At 41.3% G+C, this 25,724-nt stretch overlaps 2 protein-coding genes across 2 annotated transcripts in view; both read left to right on the top strand.

The window, feature by feature from the left end:
* Nucleotides 1-4,842, top strand: part of LOC135097634 (uncharacterized) — a 5,585-nt gene extending 743 nt beyond the window's left edge. The window contains exons 1-3 of the mRNA XM_063999589.1: nt 1-1,017; nt 3,572-3,699; nt 4,726-4,842. The exon at nt 1-1,017 is cut by the window's left edge and continues 743 nt beyond it. Of these exons, the coding sequence (XP_063855659.1) occupies nt 54-965 (912 nt within the window). The 5' untranslated portion in view covers nt 1-53 and the 3' untranslated portion in view covers nt 966-1,017; nt 3,572-3,699; nt 4,726-4,842. The remainder of the gene's footprint in view (nt 1,018-3,571; nt 3,700-4,725) is intronic.
* Nucleotides 4,843-7,070: 2,228 nt separating this feature from the next.
* Nucleotides 7,071-24,939, top strand: LOC135097644 (uncharacterized). The gene is given in 13 exon segments (XM_063999595.1): nt 7,071-7,162; nt 8,781-9,277; nt 9,837-10,130; nt 12,460-12,680; nt 13,108-13,140; nt 13,142-13,306; nt 13,994-14,112; nt 14,545-14,722; nt 14,892-14,972; nt 14,974-15,080; nt 15,951-16,042; nt 23,037-23,149; nt 23,303-24,939. Coding segments are annotated over 13 exon segments (2,148 nt in total). The 3' UTR covers nt 23,459-24,939.
* The last annotated feature ends 785 nt before the right edge of the window (nt 24,940-25,724 follow it).

The raw sequence follows: 25,724 nt of genomic DNA on the forward strand, positions 1-25,724 counted from the left end.
TCTCTGAGTTTTGTGGTTTGTTTCTCTTGCCTGTGTGCTGAAATACCCTGAAAATGGTGATGAGCGCGTGTGGTTCATGCGAGGAGAGTGTGGCGAACAGGCAAAGGGCTGTGGCATGCGAGAGATGCATGGCCTGGTTCCATGTAGCCTGTGTGGGCATGAGGGAGGCCAACATGAAGGCGCTGGGGTTCGAGCTTCTGGTGTTCCTCTGCAGGGAATGCCTGAGCAAGAGCCTCAATGAATGGAGGAACCAGGATGAAGAAAAAGAAGAGAGAGTGGAGCAGAGCACCCAGACAGAAAACCTGATGAAAGAGACAGAAGCACAGACGACGAAGACTGAAGAAAGAAAAGACCAGCAAGAAGTGGTGGAAGTGGCCAGAACAGACAGACGCCCAAGGAAGAAGAGAATGGTAGTCAAGAAAGCCCCAGTACGTGTCATTGGAGACAGCATGGTAAGGAAGACTCCCGACTTTGTGAGAAGGGAAATTGAGTGCACCAGCATGGGAGGTGCTAAGATCCAAGACGTCAAGAGGAAAGTCAAGGAAGAAGTGCAAGAAATGGAAGAGAGAAGCCTGCTAGTTGTCCAAGGAGGAGGCAACAACTTAGTAGAGGCAAGTGCTGAAGACACAGTAAAGGAAGTGATAGAAGCAGTGAGGGCAGCAGAAGAGAAGATGTGTGTGGCTGTGGTGGGGGTCCTGCAGCGCCCACGGGAAGGAGTGCAGCATGAGAGGGTCAGAAGAGAAACGAACCGCAAGATATGCATGGAACTCATGAAGGTCAAGATGGAATGGATGACAGAGAAGAAGGGCAACATGAGCTTCCTGGACATGGATGGGATCCTCGACCAGGACAAATTCTTCGGGAGAGACGGGGTCCACCTCAACCACAACGTGAATGAGAGGCTAGGACGTCGACTGGCCGAGTGGATGAGGGCGAGGCAGGTGTGTTGTGTGGACGACGCATGACGAGGAGGACCCACTGATGTCAGCAAACATGAAAGAAAAAGAGACTAACCAGGCAAGTAAATGTGTGAAGATTGGCTGTATGAATGTGAGAGGATGGGGTGTGGGCAAGTTTGAGGATGTATGCAAGGAGCTCAGGGAGTGGAGGTTCGACTCAGTCGGGCTCACTGAGACTCACCTGAGAGATGATGTACGAATGGAGGGATGCGAGTACGTTATGATTGGAAAGGGGCGTAAGGCACAGGAAACACTGGGAGGAGGCGTAGCCCTACTCTACAAGAAAGAAAGAGGACTGAAAGTAGAGGAGATTGATGTGGGGGAGGTGTACAAGTAGTGAGGATGTGCTTGCAGTAAGAGTGGAATGCATGGATGGTCGTGGCAGACCAGAGAAGGTGGTACTGGTGGTAGCGTACATGACTGTCATGGGTGAAAGAGCAGAGAGGGAAAATAGGAGGAAGTATGACATACTTAAGAAAGTTGTGAGAGAGCATGGAGAGGAGAGTGCTAGTTATGGGTGACATGAATGCACATGTGGGAATACTGGGGGAACAGGTGAACAGGAATGGTGAAATGCTTGGAGAGTTCCTTGATGAACTGGGGCTGGAAAATCTGAATGTTACTTTGGCTGAGGGGCGTGTGACTTGGAGTGCAAGAGAACAGGAATCGGCAATTGACTACATGTTGGTGAATGGAAGAATGCGTGAAATTGTGTCGCACATGTGGATAGATGAGGATGGTTTGGTTGATATTGTGTCCGATCACAACATGCTGGTGGTGGAGTGCTTGATGCTAGGGTGGGAATTAAGTGAAAGTGGCAAGTAAGAAACAGAAGTGGAGACTGAGAGATGTAGGGTGGGAGAACTTTCAGGTTGATCTGAGTGAGAGAAGCTGGGACGACGAAAGTGTGCATGACATGGAGCATCTGAATGAGAAACTGGTTGAGGACGTGAGGGGTGCTGCTGAGAACCAGATAGGGTTTGTGAGAGTAGGTAGAAGAAAGAATGTATGTAAAACCATGGTGGAATGATGAAATCAGAGCAGCTAGGAAGGAGCGAAAGAGAATGAGTAGACAGTGTAGATGGCTGAGGAAAAAAAGGCATGAAAGCGATGAGGCAGAGAATGAGTATCAGAATGCATGGACAGCGTATGTGAAGCAGCAGCGGTTGACAAGACGAATGATAATGAATGCTAAAGTGAAGAGTGAAAGGAGAGTGATTCAATCTTTAAGGGAGAAAGGTATGGAAGGTGGCCGTGAATGGTACAAGTTCATGAGAGGTGAGAATATGTCAGGTTAGGTTAGGTTAGGTTAGGTTTATGTCATCTATAGACATAGGAATGGGATTAAACACAGCCAAAACTTCTTTATTATCCTCTATCTCATCTATAAGCACAGTAATAGGATTAAACACCATTAAAACCTCATTATTACCCTATATATCACAAATTCACCCCCTTCATGTCATCTATAGATGTAGGAATGGGATTAACCCCTAAAGAACCGGGGACGTCGATCGACGTTTTGGGCTCAAAGGACCGGAGACGTCGATCGACGTCTCTTTGTAAATAACGCCAAATTATGCGTTTTTCCGCCCGATTTTCTAGCCAAGTGTATGGCAACACTGATTAAGACTAGGATGGGAAGGGTTGTCAGTTCCCCGCTAGCCTTCGTCATGGCTGGTCATCATGGAAGTGATTCCGCCTCGTCCGATTTGGTGCACTCGCCCCCGCGCGTATTTACTTCCACTCCATCCATCCACTCTAGGCCCTCCACGTCAGCTAGGAGGCCTCTAAGTATAAGTGGCATTGAACAGGAGTTAGAAATCACTGTCTCCACGATTATTGAGAGTGAGGACAGTGATGTGCTGGGGTCTGATGATGCAGGAGACAGGGGCACCAGCACCACCACAGCCACCACCGATGATGAAGTGCTGTCACCGCCAAAACCAGAGCAACCAGCCCAGCAATCAGCCCAACCTGAACCTGTTGCAGGGCCTAGTACACCAGGCCCCAGTACAATTAGGGTAAAAAAGGTCATAGATCCCGTTTTCTGCGTTACTAAGCCAGAGCCACCATCACTGATCGGACGCGCCCCCTCACTTTCACCGCAACACCACCTCAATCAACTCGTCATATCTCCGTAACCATGGCACCTAGAAACTTCTGGTTGGTACCATTCAAAAGAGGAGGAGTTGATTGTGGGGTAAGTATTGTTTTCTTTCACTCGTTTATTGTAGGTTAGGCGTACTGAGCATGCAAAGATAAGCTATTTTGCACGTTTTTCCCCATATCCCCCGCCCTAGCGGGACTGATATACTTACCCCGCGCGGTCCTTTAGGGGTTAAACACAGCCGAAACCTCTCTATTACCTCCTATCTCATCTATAAGCGCAAGTATAGGATTAAACACCATTTTTAGCATGAGTAATCCCCTTTTTAGGCACAGGAAGTAATAATAACGCTTCTAACTCCCTTTACAGACTGAAAAACAGATTCAGAACCCCTTAAACTTTCCTAAATAGGATCAGAACCCCTAAAACTCCCCTTGAATAGGATTAGAACCCTTAAAACCCCCTTTGGACCCTTTTTAATGCAATCCAACCCTCCACACAGGCACCGAGAGAGGACTGGAACGGGTGGAGCCTATTTTGAAGTTCCACGTGGGATCAACTCTCCTCCACTGGGCGGCATCGAAGGGTTACGATGACCTGGTGGTTGACCTCCTTGTTCGGGGCTTGTCTGTGAGTGTGTGGGGGAGAGAGAGAGAGAGGGAGGGTTGATAATGCAGAAGTGTTGTTAATCTGTCGCTAGAACTGTAAAAATACTCTTGAAAACCCTCGTCACTTCAAGTAGAGCCTTTGGAATGTAGAAATATTGTTAATCTGCCACTAGAACCTTAAAAATACTCTTGAAAGCCCTTGTCACTTCAAGTACACAGTCTTTGGAATGTAGAAATCTTGTTAATCTGCCACTAGAACCTTAAAAACACCCTTGAAAACCCTTGTCACTTCAACTACAGCCTTTGGAATGTAGAAATCTTTGTTAATCTGTCACTAGAACCTTAAAAATACCCTTGAAAACCCTCACCATTTCAACTAGAGCCTTTGGAATGTAGAAATCTTGTTAATCTGCCACTAGAACCTTAAAAACACCCTTGAAAACCCTTGCCACTTCAACTAGAGCCTTTGGAATGTAGAAATCTTCTTAATCTACCACTAGAACCTTAAAAACATCCTTGAAAACCCTTGTCACTTCAACTAGAGCCTTTGGAATGTAGAAATCTTGTTAATCTGTCACTAGAACCTTAAAAACACCCTTGAAAAGCCCTCACCACTTCAACTAGAGCCTTTTGAATGTAGAAATCTTGTTAATCTGTCACTAGAACCATAAAAACACTCTTGAAAACCCTTGCCACTTCAAATAGAGCCTTTTGAATGTAGAAATCTTGTTAATCTGTCACTAGATCCTTAAAAACACCCTTGAAAACCCTTGCCATTTCAACTAGAAGGAAGAAAGGCTTTTAGTGAGACCCTTGTGTTATGTTGGCACCCTTGACTGCCCCCCACCTAGCCCCCCTGACCAGCACAGTAAACCAAACTTACCTGCCCTTCATAAACAATTACATTTCATCATTCAACTGAAAAAAACACAAATTAACTTAGTTTTGTTGACATCCACGAGAGAGACAGTTTGTTCAGCCATGTTCACTGTTTCAACCACCACCACCACCACCACCACTACTACCACCACCACCGCCTCTTCTACAGGTGGATGCTTGTGATCGGTTGGGCCGCACTCCACTGGGGCTGGCCACCTTTGCCGCCACACTAGTATTGTCAACACCCTGCTGCAGGAGAACGCCTCTCTTTCTGCTGAAGGTGAGAGAGAGAGAGAGAGAGAGAGAGAGAGAGAGAGAGAGAGAGAGAGAGAGAGAGAGAGAGAGAGAGAGGAATATATAGACAGAAACATAAAAAAAGAGAGAGAGACAGAGTTTGTGTGTTTGTGAGGTAGAGAGAGAGAGAGAGAGATTGAGTATGTATTGAGAGTAAGAGAGAGAGAGAGAGAGAGAGAGAGAGAGAGAGAGAGAGAGAGACCCCCTAACCTAACCTAACCTAACCCAATCTAACCTAACCTAATCTAACCTAACCTAATCTAGCTTAACCTAACCTAACCCAGTCTAACCTAACCTAACCTAACCTAACTTAAGGGGGGGATCCGCCTATATTTAAGAAATAGTGCGAATTTCTTCTAATTCACACAGTACATGCATAGCATTATGCTAATCATCATATCCAAATTTGGTGTGGATATGAGTGAAAAAAAAAATTTTATGAATTTTTTTGTTTTTTCGACAATTTTCAAATTCTATAGGAATCGCCAATTCTTCACCGATTTTAATGTGACTTTTACAGTAATACCCCATCATCTATGTCTTCATATATCCGATCCAAAATTTTTGAAAATCTTCTTTTTTATATATGTTTTTATTTTTTTTATTTTTGTACTAGTCTAGACGTAAAAAAATCATTGAAAAAAAAGTTTTTACCTATATCTAAATTTTCGAATCGGATTAATTTTCTACAACCATTCAATATTTTTGTCCCAAGATTTCAGCCAAATTGGACAAAAACTAAAGGAGGAGTTAGCATTTGTGTGTGAAAAACCATGGTTTTGAGAAAACAGCGATCAAAGTTTGCCTTCCGATTTTTCGTGTTCCTTCCTCTCCGATTTTTCGTGTTCCTTCCTCTCCGATTTTTCGTGTTCCTTCCTCTCCGATTTTTCGTGTTCCTTCCTCTCCGATTTTTCGTGTTCCTTCCTCTCACTGCCCAATCTCCTGGCTCTTCTACTCTGAAGTACTCTCCTCTTCAGCTTAGGCATGTCTGTGGCAGAATTCAGAAGTAGATCTTCAAAAAAGGCATGGATAAGTGCAATATAAGCAGGAGAAGTAGCAGCGCGTACCACCCTTGCAGCCTCTCTCCTCTCTCTGCTGGTGGCTGGGAGGCGTGCTGCGTGGGTCTGGCTGCCTCGTGGCCGGGAGGATGCCTGATGTATGAGGATGTGTTTTCACTTCATTATTTCTTCATAAAATAGTTATTTCGAGCGTAAAAGAAAAAAAAAAACAACATGCATACTCCTCCTTTACCAGCGCGTCACGGACATTTAATAGACATTTAAAAGGCTGCTCGCTAGGCCCTTTAAAAATGCGGTAGAGAAAAAAGGACTTCACCATTCGATAGTAGATGGATACACGGTGTTGCCTGGCTTTAGAACAGAAAACCGATATTTTTCACCCAAATTTCAAAATATTAAGGCGGATCCCCCCCTTAACCTAACCTAACTTAACCTAACCCAACCTAACCTAACCTATCCTAACCCAGTCTAACCTAACCTAACCTAACCTAACCTAACCTAACCTAACCTAACCCAACCTAACTTAACCTAACCTAACCTAACGTAACCCAACCTAACCTAACCTAACCTAACGTAACCTAACCTAACCTAACCCAATCTAACCTAACCTAACCTAACCCAACCTAACCCAATCTAACCTAACCTAACCTAACCCAACCTAACCTAACCTAACCTAACCCAACCTAACCTAACCTAACCTAAACTAACCTAATCTAACCTAACCTAACCTAGCTTAACCTAACCTAACCTAACCTAACCTAGCTTAACCTAATCTAACCTAACCTAACCTAGCTTAACCTAACCTAACCTAACCTAACCTAACCTAGCTTAACCTAACCTAACCTAACCTAACCTAACCCAATCTAACATAACGTAACTTAACCTAACCTAACCTAACCTAACCTAACCCAACCTAACCTAACCTAGCTTAACCTAACCTAACCTAACCTAACCTAACCCAATCTAACGTAACCTAACCTAGCTTAACCTAACCTAACCTAACCTAACCCAATCTAACGTAACCTAACCTAACCTAACCTAACCTAACCCAACAGACAAGGACTGGAGGATAATATCTCGTGAGGAGGTTGGTCTCTGCATAGTTCGGGTCATTGAAGAAACTGCCGTGTGTTCTCTTGACGCGGCCAGGTCAGATGGCTTCACCCTGCTCCACCTGGCTGCCCAGCAAGGCTACCCGAACATGATGCATCGGCTTCTGTCCCTGAAGGTGTGCTTAGGGGCTTTTTGGGGTGTTTTTGGGGGTGTTTGTAGTGTTTGGGGTGTGTTGCGGAGGTTAGTGTGTTTTTTTTTGGGGTGTTTTTTGGATGTTTAGGGAAATTTGGTGTGTTTTTTGGGGTTTTGGGTGTTTTTGGAGTGTTTGCAGTGTTTTTTGGGGTAGTTTTGGGTGTTTTGGGGATGGTTAAAAGTGTTTTTGGGATGTTTGCAGTGGTTTGCGGATAGTTTTGGGTGTTTAAGGGTGCTTTAGGAGTGTTTTGGTGTGTTTTGAATGTGTTTTGCGGTGTTTGAGGTGTGTTTTGGAGTGTTAAAGGGTGTTTTGGAGTGTTTAAGGTTGTTTTTGGGTGTGTAAGGATGTTTTGGGATGTTTTTGGTATGTTTTGGGGATATTTAAGGGTGTTTTGGGATGTTATTGGAGTGTTAAAGGGTGTTTTGGGGTGTTTAAGGTTGTTTTTGGGTGTTTAAGGGTGTTTTGGGATGTTTTTGGTATGTTTTGGTGATATTTAAGTGAGTGAGTGAGTGAGTGAGGGAGTGAGGGAGGAGGAGTGGAGGTCTCGACCTTATAAGAGGAGGAGAAAGAGATTTAGAATTTTGTACAGGAAGAGGAGGAGGAGGAGGAGTGGAGGTTTAGAGCTTATAACAGGAGGAGAAAGAGATTTAGAATTTGTACAGAAGGAGGGAGAGGAGGAGGTGGAGGAGGAGGAAGAAGAAGAAGAGTGAGGGAGGAGGTGGAGATTTAGGGTTTGTAAAAGAGGAGGAGAAGGAAGATTAGGATCACTACAGAACAACACATAATACTCTTGCACTTATCAAAAACACACACAAAAAAAACACCCTTTAAAAAACAAAAAAAAACACCAAAAACACCCTTTAAAACTGCAAAACCACTCATAAACACTTTGTCTTAACAAAAAAACCCAAAAACACCCTTTAAAACCACAAAAACCACTCATAAACACTTTATCTTAACAAAAACACCCAAAAACACCCTTTAAAACCACAAAAACCACTCATAAACACTTTATCTTAACAAAAAAACCCAAAAACACCCTTTAAAACCACAAAAACCACTCATAAACACTTTATCTTAACAAAAACACCCAAAAACACCCTTTAAAACCACAAAAACCACTCATAAACACTTTAACTTAACAAAAACTCCAACAACACCCAAAAACACCCTTTAAAACCCCCCAAAAAATAACCATGAACACTTCAACTTAACAAAAACACACAAAAACACTTTAAAACCACAAAAAAAAACAAAAACACCCATAAACACTTTAATTTAACCAAAACTCCCTAAAACACCCTAAAAAATAACCATAAACACTTCAACTTAACAAAAACACCCAAAAACACCCTTCAAAACCCAAAAAAACACCCCAAAACACTTTAACTTAACAAAAACAACAAAAAAACATCTTTAAAACTCCACATCCAAACAAAAAACACCAACTCAACAAAAACACCCAAAAAACACAAAAAAAACGCACTTTTAAAACCCCAAAACACCCAGAAACGCTTCAACTCAGCAAAAAACACTTCAAAACACCCAGAAACACTTTTAAACCCAAAAAGACTTTAATTCAGCAAAAAACACCAAAAAAAAAACACCAAAAAACACCCCAAACTGAACCAAACCAAACCTAACCTAACCAAAGCAACCCCACAGGTACGACATTGTGCAGCGGTTCCTTGAGTACAGCCTGGTCCGCAAGGTGCATTGCAAGGCGACAAACGGCGAAACACTCCTGCAATTTTACACCGAACGGAACAACTTGGGGCAGTACGACAACGCAGTGGTGCGCGTGCTGGAGTGCGAGAAGCTCCTGCACTCAACCAAGCCTAGCACGGAGATGTGTCTTCGCGTGCAACTGGGAACGACAGAGGCCAGTTCGAAGGCCCGCGCTCAGCTGCAGGCCATGTACGAGTCGACGAGAGCACAACGCCACTGCTGGAATTTTTGGTTCTTTCTCTCTTGTTTTCTGCTTCCGTCGGTTTTTTACTACCTAGACGTGTACACCGACATTCTGCTGGCGGTGGAGTACCATCAAGATTACCTGAAGAGCATCAATGACTCCGATGTGGTGGGGACGAGGAACATGACGAGTGCTAATCATTCGCTGTCCGAGGAGATGGTGGTGCTGGTGGATGGCGAGGAGGAGGTGAGTGCGTGTGTGTGTTTGTTTGTTGAACTATATGTAAAAGGCTGAAATAAACTCAAAATGCACTCAAATGATACTTAAACACACTTTACCATCCAAAAACACACAAGAAACACCAAGAAACACATACTAACACACCCAGACAGCCACATACAAACAGTAACACCCTAAAAACACCCAAATTACCCAGAAACACATTTTGTCACCCCAAAACATCTCATAAAACATCCCAAGATGTCCAAAAACACACAAAAAACACAAAAAAGACACTCAAAAACCCACAAAAACACACAAAACCCACAAGAACTCACAAAACACCCACAAAAACACTAAAAAATACCCCACTAACACTCAAAAACACACAAAAAACACTGAAAAACACACAAAAAACACTGAAAAGTACCCCAAAAAGCACTCTAAAACATCCAAAACACACAAAAACACCCCAAAACACAAAAAAACACAAAAAAACCACCCTACACACACACACACACACACACATTTACCCATCTCTCTAAAAACCCCTCAATGTCTCCCTCCCTCTCTCTCCCTCTCTCTCCCAGGAAGCAGAAGGATTCCTCGCCAACCTAACAGACAACCCAGACAAGATCAATTTCCTATTCACTGTTTTCTTCATCCTGCTGCCAATTACCCTGTTGTCCACTTGGAATCTGTACATTCATGTGACGCAGCAAGATATCCTTCCCATTTTCAAACTGCTACCTTCGTTTTTGCGTGTATCGTTGTAAACGCTCATATTTCTCACCCCCCTGGCCCTCGTCATGGCGTACCTCGAAAATACTTACGCGCAGATGAAGCACATGAACGTCACAGTGCGTCAGATGCAGGAGGTTGGGGTATTTACTGTCTATGGGGTGCTTTGGGGTGAATGTGTGCGTTTTGGGGTGTTTTTGGTTTGTTTTTGGTGTTTTCTTGGATGTGTTTGGGGTGTTTTGGTGTGTTTTGGGTGTTTTGGGGTGTTTTGGGGTGTTTTTGGGTGTGGGGGGGGTTTTTGGGGTGTTTTTGGATGTGTTTTGGTTTGTTTTGGAGTGTTTTTCAATATTTTGGGGGTGTTTGGTGTGTTTTTGGGGTGTTCAAGGGTGTTCTTGGGTGTTTTTGGAATGTTTTTTTTGGGGTGTTTTGTATATTTTAAGGTGTTTTTTAGTGTTTAAGGGTGTTTGGGTGGGAGTTTCCAAGTGGATAGGGTTTTTTTTAGCTTGAGTTGATAGGTGGTTTTTTTTTTATTTATTTAATTATTTTATTTTTATTTATTTGTTTTGTTTATTTTATTTATTTATTTATTTTTTTTTTTGTGGGAGCTCTGTGTGTGTGTGTGTGTGTGTGTGTGTGTGTGTGTGTGTGTGTGTGTGTGTGAGGTTAAAAGAGGAGGAGAAGGAGGAGGGAGAGAGGAAGGGAGGGAGGGAAGGTAGATATTGAGAAAACTTACTTAAAATTCTCTCTCTCTCTCTCTCTCTCTCTCTCTCTCTCTCTCTCTCTCTCTCTCTCTCTCTCTCTCTCTCTCTCTCTCTCTCTCTCTCTCTCTCTCTCTCGCACACACCATGATAACAAAAATAACAATAATAACAGTAATAATTCCTGTAATCCAACCTAACCCAAGCTAACATACACCCCCCCTACCCCTTTGCCCCCTATCCCCCTTGCCCCCTACCCCCCTCTCCCCCCCCGGTTGATAACAAAGAGAGGCACAACCCGCCAGTGGGGGGGTTGCCTCTGAGCCCAGCAACTCACTCTTCCCCCCTTCACAGCGCAAGGTACTGGGGTCAAGTCAGGTTGGATCGGGTCGGGTCGGGTTGGGTCAGGTCAGGTTGGGGGCGTTTTTAAATGGTTGGGGTTTGGTTAGGTTAGGTTAGGTTGTTGTTGTTGTTGTTGTTGTTGTTGTTGTTGTTGTTGTTTGTTTGTTTGTTTGTTTGTTTTTACTTAATTTCTCTCTCTCTCTCTCTCTCTCTCTCTCTCTCTCTCTCTCTCTCTCTCTCTCTCTCTCTCTCTCTCTCTCTCTCTCTCTCTCTCTCTCTCTCTCTCTCTCTCTCTCTCTCAGTATATTAGTATTGTTATGTAGAACTACTACTACTACTACTACTACTACTACTAAATAAATCCCCAATAGTAGCTTGTTATATTCTACTATTATTATTATTATTATTATTATTATTATTATTATTATTATTATTATTATTATTATTATTATTATTACACTTTTGATGTATATATATTTAATTTTTCTGTGTGCATGGGTGTATGTGTGTGTATTTTGAAATCTTTGGGGTATGATGTTGACACACACACACACACACACACACACACACACACACACACACACACACACTAAAACACCCAAAAAACACTGTTATTCACCTCCAAACACCACAAAACACCGCAAAACACACCAAAACACCCCAAAAACACTTCCAAACACACCCAAAACACTCCTAAACACACCCAAACACACTTATTCATTTTTCTTTACCCTTTAAACGCTCAGTCCCCTTCAAACACCGCAAAAACACCCCAAAAACACTTCCAAACACACCCAAAACACTCCTAAACACACCCAAACACACTTATTCATTTTCCTTTACCCTTTAAACGCTCAGTCCCCTTCAAACACCGCAAAAACACCCCAAAAACACTTCCAAACACACCCAAAACACCCCCAAACACACCCAAACACACTTATTAATTTTCCTTTACCCTTTAAACACTCAGTCCCCTTCAAACACCCCAAAAACACCCAGAAACACTCCAAAAACACCCATTTTCTATTTCATCCACCCCTGACTTAACTTAGCCCAGAAATTCAAAAAATACCCTTAAATACCCAAAAACACTGTAAAAACACCCCAAAACACCCATTTTCTATTTCATCCATCCCTAAGTTAACTAACCTAGCCAAAACACCCAAAAACATACCCAAAAACACACCAAAAACACCTCAAAACACCCATTTTCTAATTTAGTTACCCCTTAAATTAACATAACCTAGTGAAAAAACACCAAAAATACCTTTAAATGCCCCAAAACACCCAAAAACCATCATTTAACACCAAAAAACACCCCAGAAACACCCAAAAAACCACCATTAAACACCCAAAAACACCCAAAAAACAATACCAGGCGCACTGTACATCTCCTCAGACTCACCCAGGACTAACGCAGGCACTCTTACAGGTGGACTCGAAATCGTACAACAGCTTCCCCCCCCCTACGGGCCTACCAAGACCTACCAGCACCACATGAGGGACATGGAGATCAGAAAATATTATGACCTTAAGCATGTCGCGCAGATGAGGGTCGCAATCACCAACGTCATGGAGGCCACACTCGAGTCGGCCTTTCAGTTAATTCTGCAGCTGTATATCGTTGGGACGCATTACACTGAGTTGGACCAGGTGCGTTTGTGTGTGTGTTTGTGGGTGTTTGTGGGTGTGTGGGGGGTGTTTTGGTTTAAGTACAAAAAAACAAAAACAAACACCCTGAAACACCCTAAAACACCTCTAAAACACCCAAAAACATCCCAAAACACACAAAAACACCAAAAAACACACTGAAACACCCAAAAAACACCCCAAAAACACCCAAAAATACCCAAAACACTCAAAAACTACAAAAACACCAATTAGTACTCTAAAAACACCCAAAAACACCACAAAACACCCAAAACCACCCAAAAACATCACAAAACATCCCAAGACACCCAAAAACACCTAAAAAACACACAAAAACACCCAAGACAACCACTCCATCATCCCCAACCCTTCTCCTCCTCCTCCTCTTCCTCCTACAACCACAACTAACACCACAACTTTCCCACAACAGGTTAAGGACGTGACACTGGGCAGCATCCTGTCTTTTGTCACCACTGGGCCACAACACACAACTCTCCAAACCGGTGTTCTCTGTCCTCATCTCCCTTGTGTCCCTCACCTGGTCCTTCACATCCTACCACAGGTTCTCCAAACTCGGAGGGCTGACTATTTTAAACGCACTGCCCCTCCTGTTCGCAATATTCTTCCAGGTATGGTTCTTAGGGCCGGTTTAATTGTGTATCTTGTGTTTTTAAGTGTGTTTGGGTTTGTGAAAGTGTTTTTTTTGGTTTGTGTGTGTTTTTTGGGTGTTTTGGGGTGTTTTTGGGTGTTTAAGGGTGTTTAAGGGTGTTTTTTTGGTGGAGGGGTATTTAAGGATGTTATTGGGTGTTTTTGGGTGTTTTTGGGATATTTAAGGGTGTTTTTGGGTGTTTTTGGGTATATAACGGTGTTTAAGGGTGTTTTTGGGTGTTTGGGATATTTAAGGGTGTTTTTTTGGGTATTAAAGGGTGTTTTTTTGGGTATTTTTGGGATATTTAAGGGTGTTTTTGGGTGTTTTTGGTTATTTTTGGGGTGTTTAGTGTGTTTAAGGATGTTTTGGGGTGTTTTTGGTGTGTTTTTGGGGTGTTTAAGGGTGTTTTTTTATCTGCTTGTGAATTTTGATGGTGTTTTTTATCTTAAGTAAATTTTGGTGTTTAAATTTTTTTTTTTACTTATTTATTCATTTATTTATTAATTTATTTTTTGTTTGTGTGTGTGTGTGTGTGTGTGTGTTTAGGTATAATTATGAGTTTCAAATAGTAATAGTAACAATAATAATAATAATAATAGTAGTAGTAATAATAATAATAATAATAATAATAATAATAGTAATAATAATAATAACAATGTGTCCGCAGGTGGTGTCCCGCGCCATCGCCTGTACGGTGTTCACCCTGGCACACACGTGGAAGGTGTTTGTGGTGTTGGGTGTACACTTTGTGGTGGTGCTGGTGTTTAAACTCAAGCTGGAGGAGAGGTGAGTGTGAGTGTGTGTGTGTGTGTGTGTGTGTGTGTGTGTTTGTGTGTGTGTGTGTGTGTGTGTGTGTGTGTGTGTGTGGCAGGTGACACAAGGACACACACAAGCTAAACACTATGAAACAAACACTATAATTCACAACACACCTAAAAGACACCCCAAAATACCTAAACACCCTAAAACACCCCAAAACACCCAAAAAACATCTTTAAACACCCTAAAACACACCAAAAACACCCAAGAATTACCAAAAACACCAAAAAAACTCCAAATATACTCCAAAAAACACCCAAAACACCAAAAAACACCTATAAACACCCAAAAAACACACTAAAACACCAAAACACCCAAAAACACCCATAAAAACCCATAAAAAAAAAAAAAAAAAAACCCAACAACACATTAAAAGACCCCGTTCTCTTTCACCCGCAGTTCAGTGTTGCCAGTACGCACACCGTTTTACTGTTGCCAGTGTTTTTTCATGTACCTGCGTCCATATTTCTACGTTTTCCTTGGCACCATTGCTTCTACGCTGGTGTACTTCAGGTTGGAGAGGCCCTCGGCTGTCAAAAAGCAGAGGGCGCGTCGTCATTCAACCGTAGTGATACAGGTGAGGCTGCAGTGAGGTTAGGTTAAGTTATGTTAAGTTACGTTAAGTTAGGTTAAGTCATGTTAGGTTTGATATTGAAGCAGTATTCAATGACTTAAGCTAACACAAAATTTTCATTCTCTCCCTCCCTTCCCCCCATCGCTGCTATCTCACCCCCTACCCCCCACAGGTGTTGTTTTTAGTCCTAGCCTTCATCGAGAACCTAGTGATGCTTGGCTTGCCTTGGGGATCTGCTGGCTGGACGACAAATACTTTCATCATACGACACTTTCAAATACGACACTTTCATCATAATTTCTGCTGTCCTGTGTGCCATCAGCTACCTCACTGGCGTTATACTACATGCTGTGTACTATAGGTGAGTCTGTGGCTGTGTCCGAGTGATGCTGTGTGTGTTTGTGGTCTTCGTGTGGGTTGTGTGAAGATGTGTTGCAGTGCTGGTGGCTGTGTGTTGTCTGTGTGAGTCTGTGGCTGTGTTTGAGTGATGCTGTGTGGGTGTGTGAAGGTGTGTTACAGTGCTGGTGGCTGTGTGTTGTCTGTGTGAGTCTGTGGCTGTGTTTTGAGTGATGCTGTGTGGGTGTGTGAAGGTGTGTTGCAGTGCTGGTGGCTGTGTGAGTCTGTGGCTGTGTTTGAGTGATGCTGTGTGGGTGTGTGAAGGTGTGTTGCAGTGCTGGTGGCTGTGTGTTGTCTGTGTGAGTCTGTGGCTGTGTTTGAGTGATGCTGTGTGGGTGTGTGAAGGTGTGTTGCAGTGCTGGTGGCTGTGTGTTGTCTGTGTGAGTTTGTGGCTGTGTTTGAGTGATGCTGTGTGGGTGTGTGAAGGTGTGTTGCAGTGCTGGTGGGTGTGTGTTGTCTGTGTGAGTCTGTGGCTGTGTTTGAGTGATGCTGTGTGGGTGTCTGAAGGTGTGTTGCAGTGCTGGTGGCTGTGTGTTGGCTGTGTGAGTCTGTGTGTTTCTGTACTGTTGCTTATCATCACTATGCAAAAAAAAAAAAAAAAAAAAAACACACCAAAACACACCAAAACACCCAAAAAGCACACCAAAACACCCAAAAAACACACCAAAACACACCAAAACACCCAAAAACACACCAAAACACACCAAAACACTCATAAAACACACCCAGAAACACCCAAAAACACCCAAAAACACACCAAAACACCAAAAAACACCAAAAAAAACACCAAAAAAACACCAAAAAACACCCCACTAACCTTCTGCACCCCCAACAGCTGCTTCGGCCATCCATGGGTGGACATCAACGGACCATCAGTGCACCGGGACGCAGACGAGGGGACCCTGGTATTGTCACATTACCAGCAAGGCAAGGTGTCAAAATGGGCCATAAATTCTTGTTGTAACATTGAACATCACACAGAAATGCCATCTGATTTAATGCCTGGCTTTATTTTAGGTAAAGATATGGCCAGAAGCAAGGAGGTGCACTGGGATAACTTGTAGAGGCCCTGGGGGGGATTGTAGAGTCTGTGGGGGGACTTCTGGTGACTCTGGGGAGATTGTGGAGCCTCTGGGGAGATTGTGGTGACTCTGGGAAGATTGTGGTGATGCTTGGGGAGCTTCTGAAAACTCTGGTTAACCTGTGGAAGCCCTGGGTAGCTTGTGAAGGGTCTGGTTTACCTTTGGAAGCCCTGGGTAGCTTGTGAACGCTTTGGTTAACCTGTGGAGGCCCTGAGTAGCTTGTGAAGGGTCTGGTTTACCTGTGGAAGGCCTGGGTAGCTTGTGAAGGCTTTGGTTAACCTGTGGAGGTCCTGAGTAGCTTGTGAAGGGTCTGCTTAACCTGTGGAAGGCCTGGTGGGCTTGTAAAGGGTCTGGTTTACCTGTGGAAACCCTGGGTAGCTTGTGAAGGGTCTGGTTTACCTGTGGAAGCCCTGGATAGCTTGTGAAGGGTCTGCTTAACCTGTGGAAGGCCTGGGTAGCTTGTGAAGGCTCTGATTAACCTGTGGAAGCCCCTGGGTAGCTTGTGCAGGGTCTGCTTAACCTGTGGAAGCCCTAGATAGCTTGTAATGGCTCTGGTTTACCTGTGGAAGCCCTGGGTAGCTTGGGAAGGCCCTGGCTAACCTGTGGAAGCCCTGGGTAGCTTTTGAAGGGTCTTGTTAACCTGTAGAAGCCCTGGGTAGCTTGTAAAGGGTATAGTTAACCTGTGGAAGGCCTGGTGGGCTACTATAGGGTCTGGTTAACCTGTGGAAAGGTTGGTGATCTTGTAAAGGGTCTGGTTAACCTGTGGAAGGCCTGGGTAGCTTGTGAAGGCTCTGGTTAACCTGTGGAGGCCCTGGGTAGCTTGTGAAGGGTCTGGATAACCTGTGGAAGGCCTGGTGGGCTTGTGAAGGCTTTGGTTAACCTGTGGAAGGCCTGGTGGGCTTGTAAAGGCTCCCCTGTGGGAGCCCTGGGTAGCTTCTGAAGGCCCTGGTTAACCTGTGGAAGGCCTGGTGGGCTTGTAAAGGCTCTGGTTAACCTGTGGAAGGCCTGGTGGGCTTGTGAAAGGTCTCGTTAACCTGTGGAAGCCCTAGATAGCTTGTAATGGCTCTGGTTTGCCTGTGGAAGGCCTGGGTAGCTTGTGAAGGGTCTGGTTAACCTGTGGAAGCCCTGGGTAGCTTGTGAGGGGTCTGGTTAACCTGTGGAAGCCCTGGGTAGCTTGTGAAGGGTCTGCTTAACCTGTGGAAGCCCTGGGTAGCTTGTGAAGGCTCTGGTTTACCTGTGGAAGCCCTGGGTAGCTTGTGAAGGCTCTGATTTACCTGTGGAAGCCCTGGGTAGCTTGTGAAGGGTCTGGTTAACCTGTAGAAGCCCTGGGTAGCTTGTGAAGGATCTGGTTAACCTGTGGAAGGCCTGGGTAGCTTGTGAAGGGTCTCGTTAACCTGTGGAAGCCTGGGTAGCTTGTGAGGGGTCTGGTTAACTTGTAGAAGCCCTGGGCAGCTTGTGAAGGGTCTGGTTAACCTGTGGAAGGCCTGGGCAGCTTGTGAAGGGTCTGGTTAATCTCTAAATGACTGTTACAATGTTCAGACTGCCATAATTCTGAAATGACTCAATTTGTGAGCAGCTGGTGAATCTGTGTGTGTGTGTGTGTGTGTGTGTGTGTGTGTGTGTGTGTGTGTGAGAGAGAGAGAGAGAGAGAGATTGTGTGAGTGTGTGTGTACTACTACTACTACCACCACCACCACCACCACCATCACCAGCACAAAAGAATTCAAAGGAAGAAACAAAACCACAGCCCCAAACAAACAAACAAACAAACAAACACCACAGCAAGTGACCTCACCAGGGCCACAGCATTCAGTGAGGGGTCAATCTAGTCACAGAAAGGTCACAGCGAGGCCTAACCCAACCTTACTTGTTCAAACACACACACACACACACACACACACACTCTCTCTCTCTCTCTCTCTCTCTCTCTCTCTCTCTCTCTCTCTCTCTCTCCTCTCTCTCTCTCTCTCTCTCTCTCTCTCTCTCTCTCTTCCATTGAGATGTGTATATATTAGTATAAGTGTGTGTGCGTGTGTGTGTGTGTGTGTGTGTGTGTGTACTTTTTCCTTACATAGAGAGAGAGAGAAAGTTATTATTATTATTTTCATTCTTCTTCTTCTTCTTCTTCTTCTTCTTCTTCTTCATCTTCTTCTTCTTCTTCTTCTTCTTCTTTCGTATTATTGTTCCTATTATTATTGTTCCTATTATTATTGTCCCTATTATTATTATTATTATTATTATTATTATTATTATTATTATTATTATTATTATTATTATTGTGACAGCATTTAATCGCATAATTTCCGAGGCTGTGTGTGTGTGTGTGTGTGTGTGTGTGTGTGTGTGTGTGTGTGTGTGTGTGTGTGTGTGTGTGTGTGTGTGCGCGTGTGTGCGTGCGTGCGTGCGTGCGTTCCATTCCGTCTAACACTTATAATTCCAAGTAGTCAGGATTAGTTCGTTTAAGTTTTAATCTTCACTACTACTACTACTACTACTACTACTACTATATATTTTGTGTGTGTGTGTGCATGTGTGTGTGTTTTAATTGTTTATTTGTTTGTTTGTTTTCAATATTGCAAAGAAAAACGCATTTATTTTTTTTTACTTTAGAGAGAGAGAGAGAGAGAGAGAGAGAGAGAGAGAGAGAGAGAGAGAGAGAGAGTCATAGAAAACGAGTATTATTTCAACTGGTACTTAAATATTTCTGTAATTATTTACTTAACAAACGTGTACTTAAGTGTGTGTGTGTGTGTGTGTGTGTTTTGGTGATAAGAGACTAGCGATTATTTCTTTAATATGTGTGTGTGTGTGTGTGTGTGTGTGTGTGTGGTGTGTGTGTGTGCGTGTGTGTGTGTGTGTGCGTGTGTGTGTTCATATCTAGTCAATCCTGAAGACGCATCTAGTCCCTCTGAGAATTCAAACACAAAGACACACAAACGACAAACAAATGGAACTGGCCAGTCAAATCAGCTGTTAATGTTTAGAAGTTAGAGAGTGTTTAGTAAGGGTGGGTGGTAGGGGGGGAGGAGGATTTAAATAAGGGTGTTTTTTTTTATTTCAAGTTTAGAAAGAAAACTGAGAAAAAAAACAATTTTTAAGTGTTATTGGAAGGTGTTTTGTGGTTTAATTTTTTTTTTTTGAACGATAATTTACGTTTTGGGATACGATTTATTTTTATTTTTTAATTATTATTATTATTATTTTTTTTTTAATGTGTACGATAGTTTACGTTTTTTGAGATACGATTTATTTTATTATTTGTTTGTTATTTTTTTTTTAATGTGTGTGTACGATAGTTTACGTTTTGGGTACGATTTTATTCATTTTATTTATTTTTATTTATTTATTTATTTTTTTTTTACGTGTGTGTACAATAGTTGGTGTTTGGGTATGATTGCTTTTAAACGCACATGTACGATTGTTTGTGTTTTGTGTACGATTATTATTATTATTATTATTATTATTATTATTATTATTATTTTATTATTATTATTATTACATGTGGGTACGATAGTTTGTGATTTGGGTACGATTCTTTTTACAACGCACATGTACGATAATTTGTTTTGGGTAGGAATTATTATTATTATTATTATTTTTTTATTTTTTTTTTTTTTATTTGGTATTTTTCTATTTGTTTATATGTATTCCTTGATTTTAGATTTATGAGTGAAGAAATATGATCAATACAAAAAATATATATATATTACGAGATTGAAAGGCATTTTAAGAAAGAAATATGTAGAGATTATTAAACAAATTCCGTCGATCTTAAGGTTACAAAAAAAAAAAAAAAAACAGCAATAATGAATGAGATACAGAGAAATTCAAGAGATTTGAAAGCGGCAGAAGTTTGGCATTTTTAGAAAGCTTGTTAAGTACCTAAATTTTAAGTAAGTAATTTAAGTGTGTTGTAGTAATGTAAAGTGAGATAGGGATGGAGTGAAGAGAATTATATTATTATTATTTTTTTTTCTTAGGGATTTAGTGAAGATTATTATTATTATTATTATTATTATTATTATTATTATTATTATTATTATTATTAGTTATGTTGAATATTACGAAAAAAATAAATGGGCTGATTTAGTAAAGACGGTCAATTATTTTAAATACACATAATTTTAAAGAAAACGTAAATTATAGCCATTTTTTTAAGTAATAAAAAGAAAAAAAGAAAACGGATTAATTGAATGATGTTATAAAAAAAAATGGAAATTTGATCAGATAAATAACTTAGAAAAATATAGAAACACAAATAATTTAGAAGCTTAAATTATGTCAAGAAATAAGTGGAAAAATTAAAGAAATACGAATAATTCTGAAAAATAGACGTATTTAAACAGTTCAGAAAATTTTTATGAAGGAAATCATTTGAAAAATAAATATATATTGACTTGAAAATCATAAAATAGTCATAATAATAATAATAATAATAATAATAATAATAATAATAATAATAATAATAGTGAAAGAAAATAAGAAAATAAGAAAAGTGAATAATTTTGAAAGACGAATGAAGGAAAAATAAAAAAAGAATGAATAATTTTGAAAGACGAATGAAGGAAAATAAAAAAAGAATGAATAATTTTGAAAGACGAATGAAGGAAAATAAAAAAAGAATTAATAATTTTGAAAGACGAAAGAAAAAAAATAAGAGTGAACAATTTTGAAAAACGAACGAAAATATAGAAAAAAATAAGTCGAGAGAAAAAAGAAGAAAATTAATATAAAAAATAGATTAGAAAAAAATACACCTGAACTTAGAAAACAAACAAACAAACAAACAAACCACGCATAATTTTCAAAACACAAAATAATTGATGTACACAAAAACAAAAAAAAAACAAAACAAACAACAGAAATTACTTAGTAAAATAAGAAGCTTGATAATACTTAAACCGTGTGTGTGTGTGTGTGTGTGTGTGCGTGTGTATGTATGTATGTATATGGGAAGCTGTAACAAACAAACAAACAAACAAACAGAGGAATTTATAGGAAGCCTGTATAACAAACACACACACAAACAAACAGGAAATACACACAAAATACTACACAGGTGTTTTTCAGGTGTGTGAATGTGTGTAGCAGGCTTGTATGGGGACACGAACACACACACACACACACACACACACACTGTAAAGCGTAAGTGTGTTTTTGGCAGGTGTGTGTGTGTTTGTGTGCGTAGAAGGCATATCTGACGGGCCAGGTGTGTAACTGTGTGTGTTCTGCAGGTGTGTGTGTCTGTAGAAGCTTATCTGAGGGGCCAGATGTGTTTAATCAAGTGTAGGTGTGTTCTGCAGGTGTGTAGTGTTGTGTTAGTTAGTCTTGCCCTGTTCGGTTAGCTGGCAGGTGTGGAAATGTTGGAGATTACGTATTTAGGGTGTTTTTGGGGTGTTTAAGGGTGTTTTAAGGGTGTTTGTTGCTGTGGGTGTGTGTTTCATGTTTGTTTTGTTGTTTGTTTGTTTGTTTGTTCCTGTGATTCATCAGAAACTCCCTAAAATTTACCGTAATTCAAAAAAAAACTTAAAATTTCTCGATTCACCAAAAAAAAATCCCTAAAATTTCCCATAATTCACCAAAAACCTAAAATTTCCCACGATTCAGAAAAAAAAACCCTAAAATTTCCCTTAATTCACGGGGGAAAAAAACCCTAAAATTTCCCATAATTCACCAAAAAACCCTAAAATTTCCCATAATTCACCAAAAAAAACCCTAAAATTTCCCACAATCCCTTAAAAAATCCTAAAAAATCTCTAAAAAACTAAATAAACCTTAAAACTCCTCAGAAAGACTTAAAACGCGTTAAAACAAACCCAAACAACCCTAAATTACCACTAAACAACTCAAAATGCCAAAAAGTCCCTTAAACGTACCTAAAACCCCTTAATGTCCCTAAAACTTCTTAAAACACCCTAAAATAACTTGAAACGCCCAAAAACGCTTCTAGAACCCTTAAACACGTCTCTAAACCCTTTTAAACATCCCTAAACCCCTTTAAACACCCTTAACCCTTAAAACACCCTTAAAACACCCCTTAAAACACCCAGAATAGCCACTCGCTCCACTATCTAGTCAGGGAACTCCCCACACCACTCACTAGTCACATCACGTCCCGCGACCCGCCAGGAACCGTTGACCTGGTGACCTGATTTGACCTTGTGACCTCATATGGGGGGAGGAGGAAGAGGAGGGGGTTTAGAAGATTTTTTTTTTATTTGTTTGTTTGATATATTTAAATTGTTGTTATTATTGGCTGTATAGTAGTTAAGTTTGTTTTTGTATGTATTTATTTGATTATATATTTTTTTTATTATTTTTTTTTTTAGTTTTCAGTCTTTGTTTATTTATTTATTTGTTTATTTGTTTATTTACTGAAGAGCAGATGAGGGGACCTGCTTCACATGCACTATGCGGTGAGAGAGAGAGAGAGAGAGAGAGAAGAGAGAGAGAGAGAGAGAGAGAGAGAGAGAGAGAGAGAGAGAAGGGATGACCAAGAGAGAGGGGGTGATGAAGAGAGAGAGAGAGAGAGAGAGAGAGAGAGAGAGAGAGAGAGAGAGAGAGAGAGAGAGAGAGAGAGAGAGAGAGGGGATGACGAAGAGAGAGAGAGGGAGATGACCAAGAGAGAGAGAGAGAGAGGGGGATGAACCAAGAGAGAGAGAGAGGGGGGGGCGATGAACCAAGAGAGAGAGAGAGAGAGAGAAAGAAAGAGGAGATGACGAAGAGAGAGAGAGGGGAGGGTGAAGAAGAGAGAGAGAGAGAGAGAGAGAGAGAGAGAGAGAGAGAGAGAGAGAGAGAGAATATAACCTAACCTAACCTAACCTAACCTAACTTAACAGGGAAAGCTGGAAGATGGCACAGAATTCGACAGCAGTTACCCTCGAGGACAACCCCTGACCTTCACGCTGGGGTCAGGTCAGGTCATCTGAGGCTGGGACCAGGGACTGATTGGGTGAGTAGTGGCAGTGGTGGTTGTGGCAGTGGTGGTGGTGTATATTAGAGAGAGAGAGATAATGATGTTATTTTTCCATATCTATCTCTATTTGACCTTCCTTTGTATTCCCCATGTGCTTCTGACGCCTTCACCCCACCCCCGCCCCCCAAGGATGTGCGAGGGGGAGAAGAGGAAGCTTGTCATCCCCTCGGACCTCGGCTATGGAGCTTCAGGGGCGCCTCCAAAGATACCTCCCCACGCCACGCTGGTCTTCGAGGTGGAACTTGTCAAGATAGAGAGGAAAGAGGAGCTTTGAGGCTAATCTAGGGTGCGTGCAGGTGTGTGCGGGTGTGTGCAGGTGTGTGTGGGTGTCTGGTGGAGTGTGTGTGTCTGTGTGTCTGTCTGTGTGTGATTTTTCCCTTTCTGTAGAGGTTAACATGGTATCTGTGTGTGTTTGTGTGTGTCTGTGGAGTTTTAAGGGTGTCTAGAGAGTACTCGTACTTAAAGGCTCCCTCACCCTTAACAAGTCTAGGGGTGTGTGTGTGTGTGTGTGTGTGTTTATGGCTGGGAGAGGTCTTCAGTGTGTGTGTGTGTGTGTTTGTCTGTAAGGGTGACCAGCATAGCCAAGAGACTGCAAGAGTGTTGGAGAATGGTCAGGAAAAATTTTAAGGGTGTTTCTTTGTCACCCTGTTCAGTTTAAGGGTGTTTAATATGGTCAGGGGAAAATTTAAGGGTGTTTTTTGTCACCCTGTTCAGTTTAAGGGTGTTTAATATGGTCAGGGAAATTTTTAAGGGTGTTTTTCATTACCCTGTTCAGTTTAAGGGTATTTAATATAGTCAGGAAAAATTTTAAGGGTGTTTCTTTGTCACCCTGTTCAGTTTAAGGGTGTTTAATATGGTCAAGGAAAAATTTTAAGGGTGTTTTTCATTACCCTGTTCAGTTTAAGGGTGTTTAATATGGTCAGGGAAAAATTTAAGGGTGTTTTTCATTACCCTGTTCAGTTTAAGGGTATTTAATATAGTCAGGAAAAATTTTAAGGGTGTTTCTTTGTCACCCTGTTCAGTTTAAGGGTGTTTAATATGGACAGGGAAAATTTTAAGGGTGTTTTTCATCATCCTGTTCAGTTTTAGGGTGTTTAAAATGGTCAGAAATGTTTAAAGGGTGTTTTTTTTTGTCACCCTGTTCAGTTTAGGGGTGTTTAATATGGCCAGGAAAAATTCTAAGGGTGTTGCTCATTACCCTGTTTAGTTTAAGGGTGTTTAATATGGCCAGGAAAAATTTTAAGGATGTTTTTGTCACCCTGTTCAGTTTAAGGGTGTTCAAAATGGTCAGAAATGTTTAAAGAGTGTTTTTTTGGTCACCCTGTTCAGTTTAAGGATGTTTAATATGGTCAGGGAAAATTTTAAGGGTGTTTTTTGTCACCTTGTGTACTTTTTAAGTGTGTGGGGGGAGTGCTAGCTGTAAGGGTGTGTGTTGTCACCCTGGCTGAGTCTTAAGGGCGTTTGTTAAGCCACCCTGTTTGATTAGTGTTAGTGTGTGTGTGTGTGTACGTGCATGTCTCACCCCAATACTTGTAATCATATTCTTTATAAATATATTAATAATAATAATAATAATAATAATAAACGGTTTATTATTTAGGCAGTTGACAAACTGAAAATGTACATAGGGGAAAATTTTGTGTGTGTGTGTGTGTGTCAGGAACACACACACACACACACAAGAATGAGAGAGAGAGAGAGAGAGAGAGAGAGAGAGAGAGAGAGAGAGAGAGAGAGAGAGAGAGAGAGAGAGAGAGAGAGAATAACCACATCTACTACTACTACTACTACTACTACTATTATTTGAAACAATAGATATACAAATAGTCTTATTAATAGTCAAGACATACACACACACAGGTGCGTGTACACAAATATTACTACAGCTCATGGCAGTGTGTGGGTGTAGTAGGACAGACACAATCAAGTTGACAAGTATTGAGATAATTATCAAATATGTATTATTATTATTATTATTATTATTATTATTATTATTATTATTATTATTATTACATTTTTTTTTATCATTGTTATGTCTAAGGTTTAAGTCAGTCTCTCTCTCTCTCTCTCTCTCTCTCTCTCTCTCTCTCTCTCTCTCTCTCTCTCTCTCTCTCTCTCTCTCTCTCTCTCTCTCTCTCTCTGTGTGTGTGTGTGTGTGTGTGTGTGTGTTTTTGAGTGCAATAAAAAGTCGTACATTACATATACACACACACACACACACACACACACACACACACACACACACACACACACACACACAGTATAATTAAGCTTATCTTTATACATACAGAATACTGGTCATGATCTTTATAAACTTAACCTACACACACACACACACACACGAAACTATTACTTGTAGAGAGAGAGAGAGAGAGAGAGAGACTGTGTGTGTGTGTGTGTGTGTGTGTGTGTGTGTGTGTTGATCTATTCTTTATTTCAAGTTGTCTTAGTAAAATATTTCAAGTTGTATCAATATTGTCAAAAAAAAACTTAAATAATTAAAATATGTTGTTGTTTTGTATGAATTTGTCAAAGAAAATAAATAAATAAA

The sequence above is a fragment of the Scylla paramamosain genome, unplaced genomic scaffold (assembly GCF_035594125.1).
Source record: "Scylla paramamosain isolate STU-SP2022 unplaced genomic scaffold, ASM3559412v1 Contig27, whole genome shotgun sequence".
NCBI lineage: Eukaryota > Metazoa > Arthropoda > Malacostraca > Decapoda > Portunidae > Scylla > Scylla paramamosain.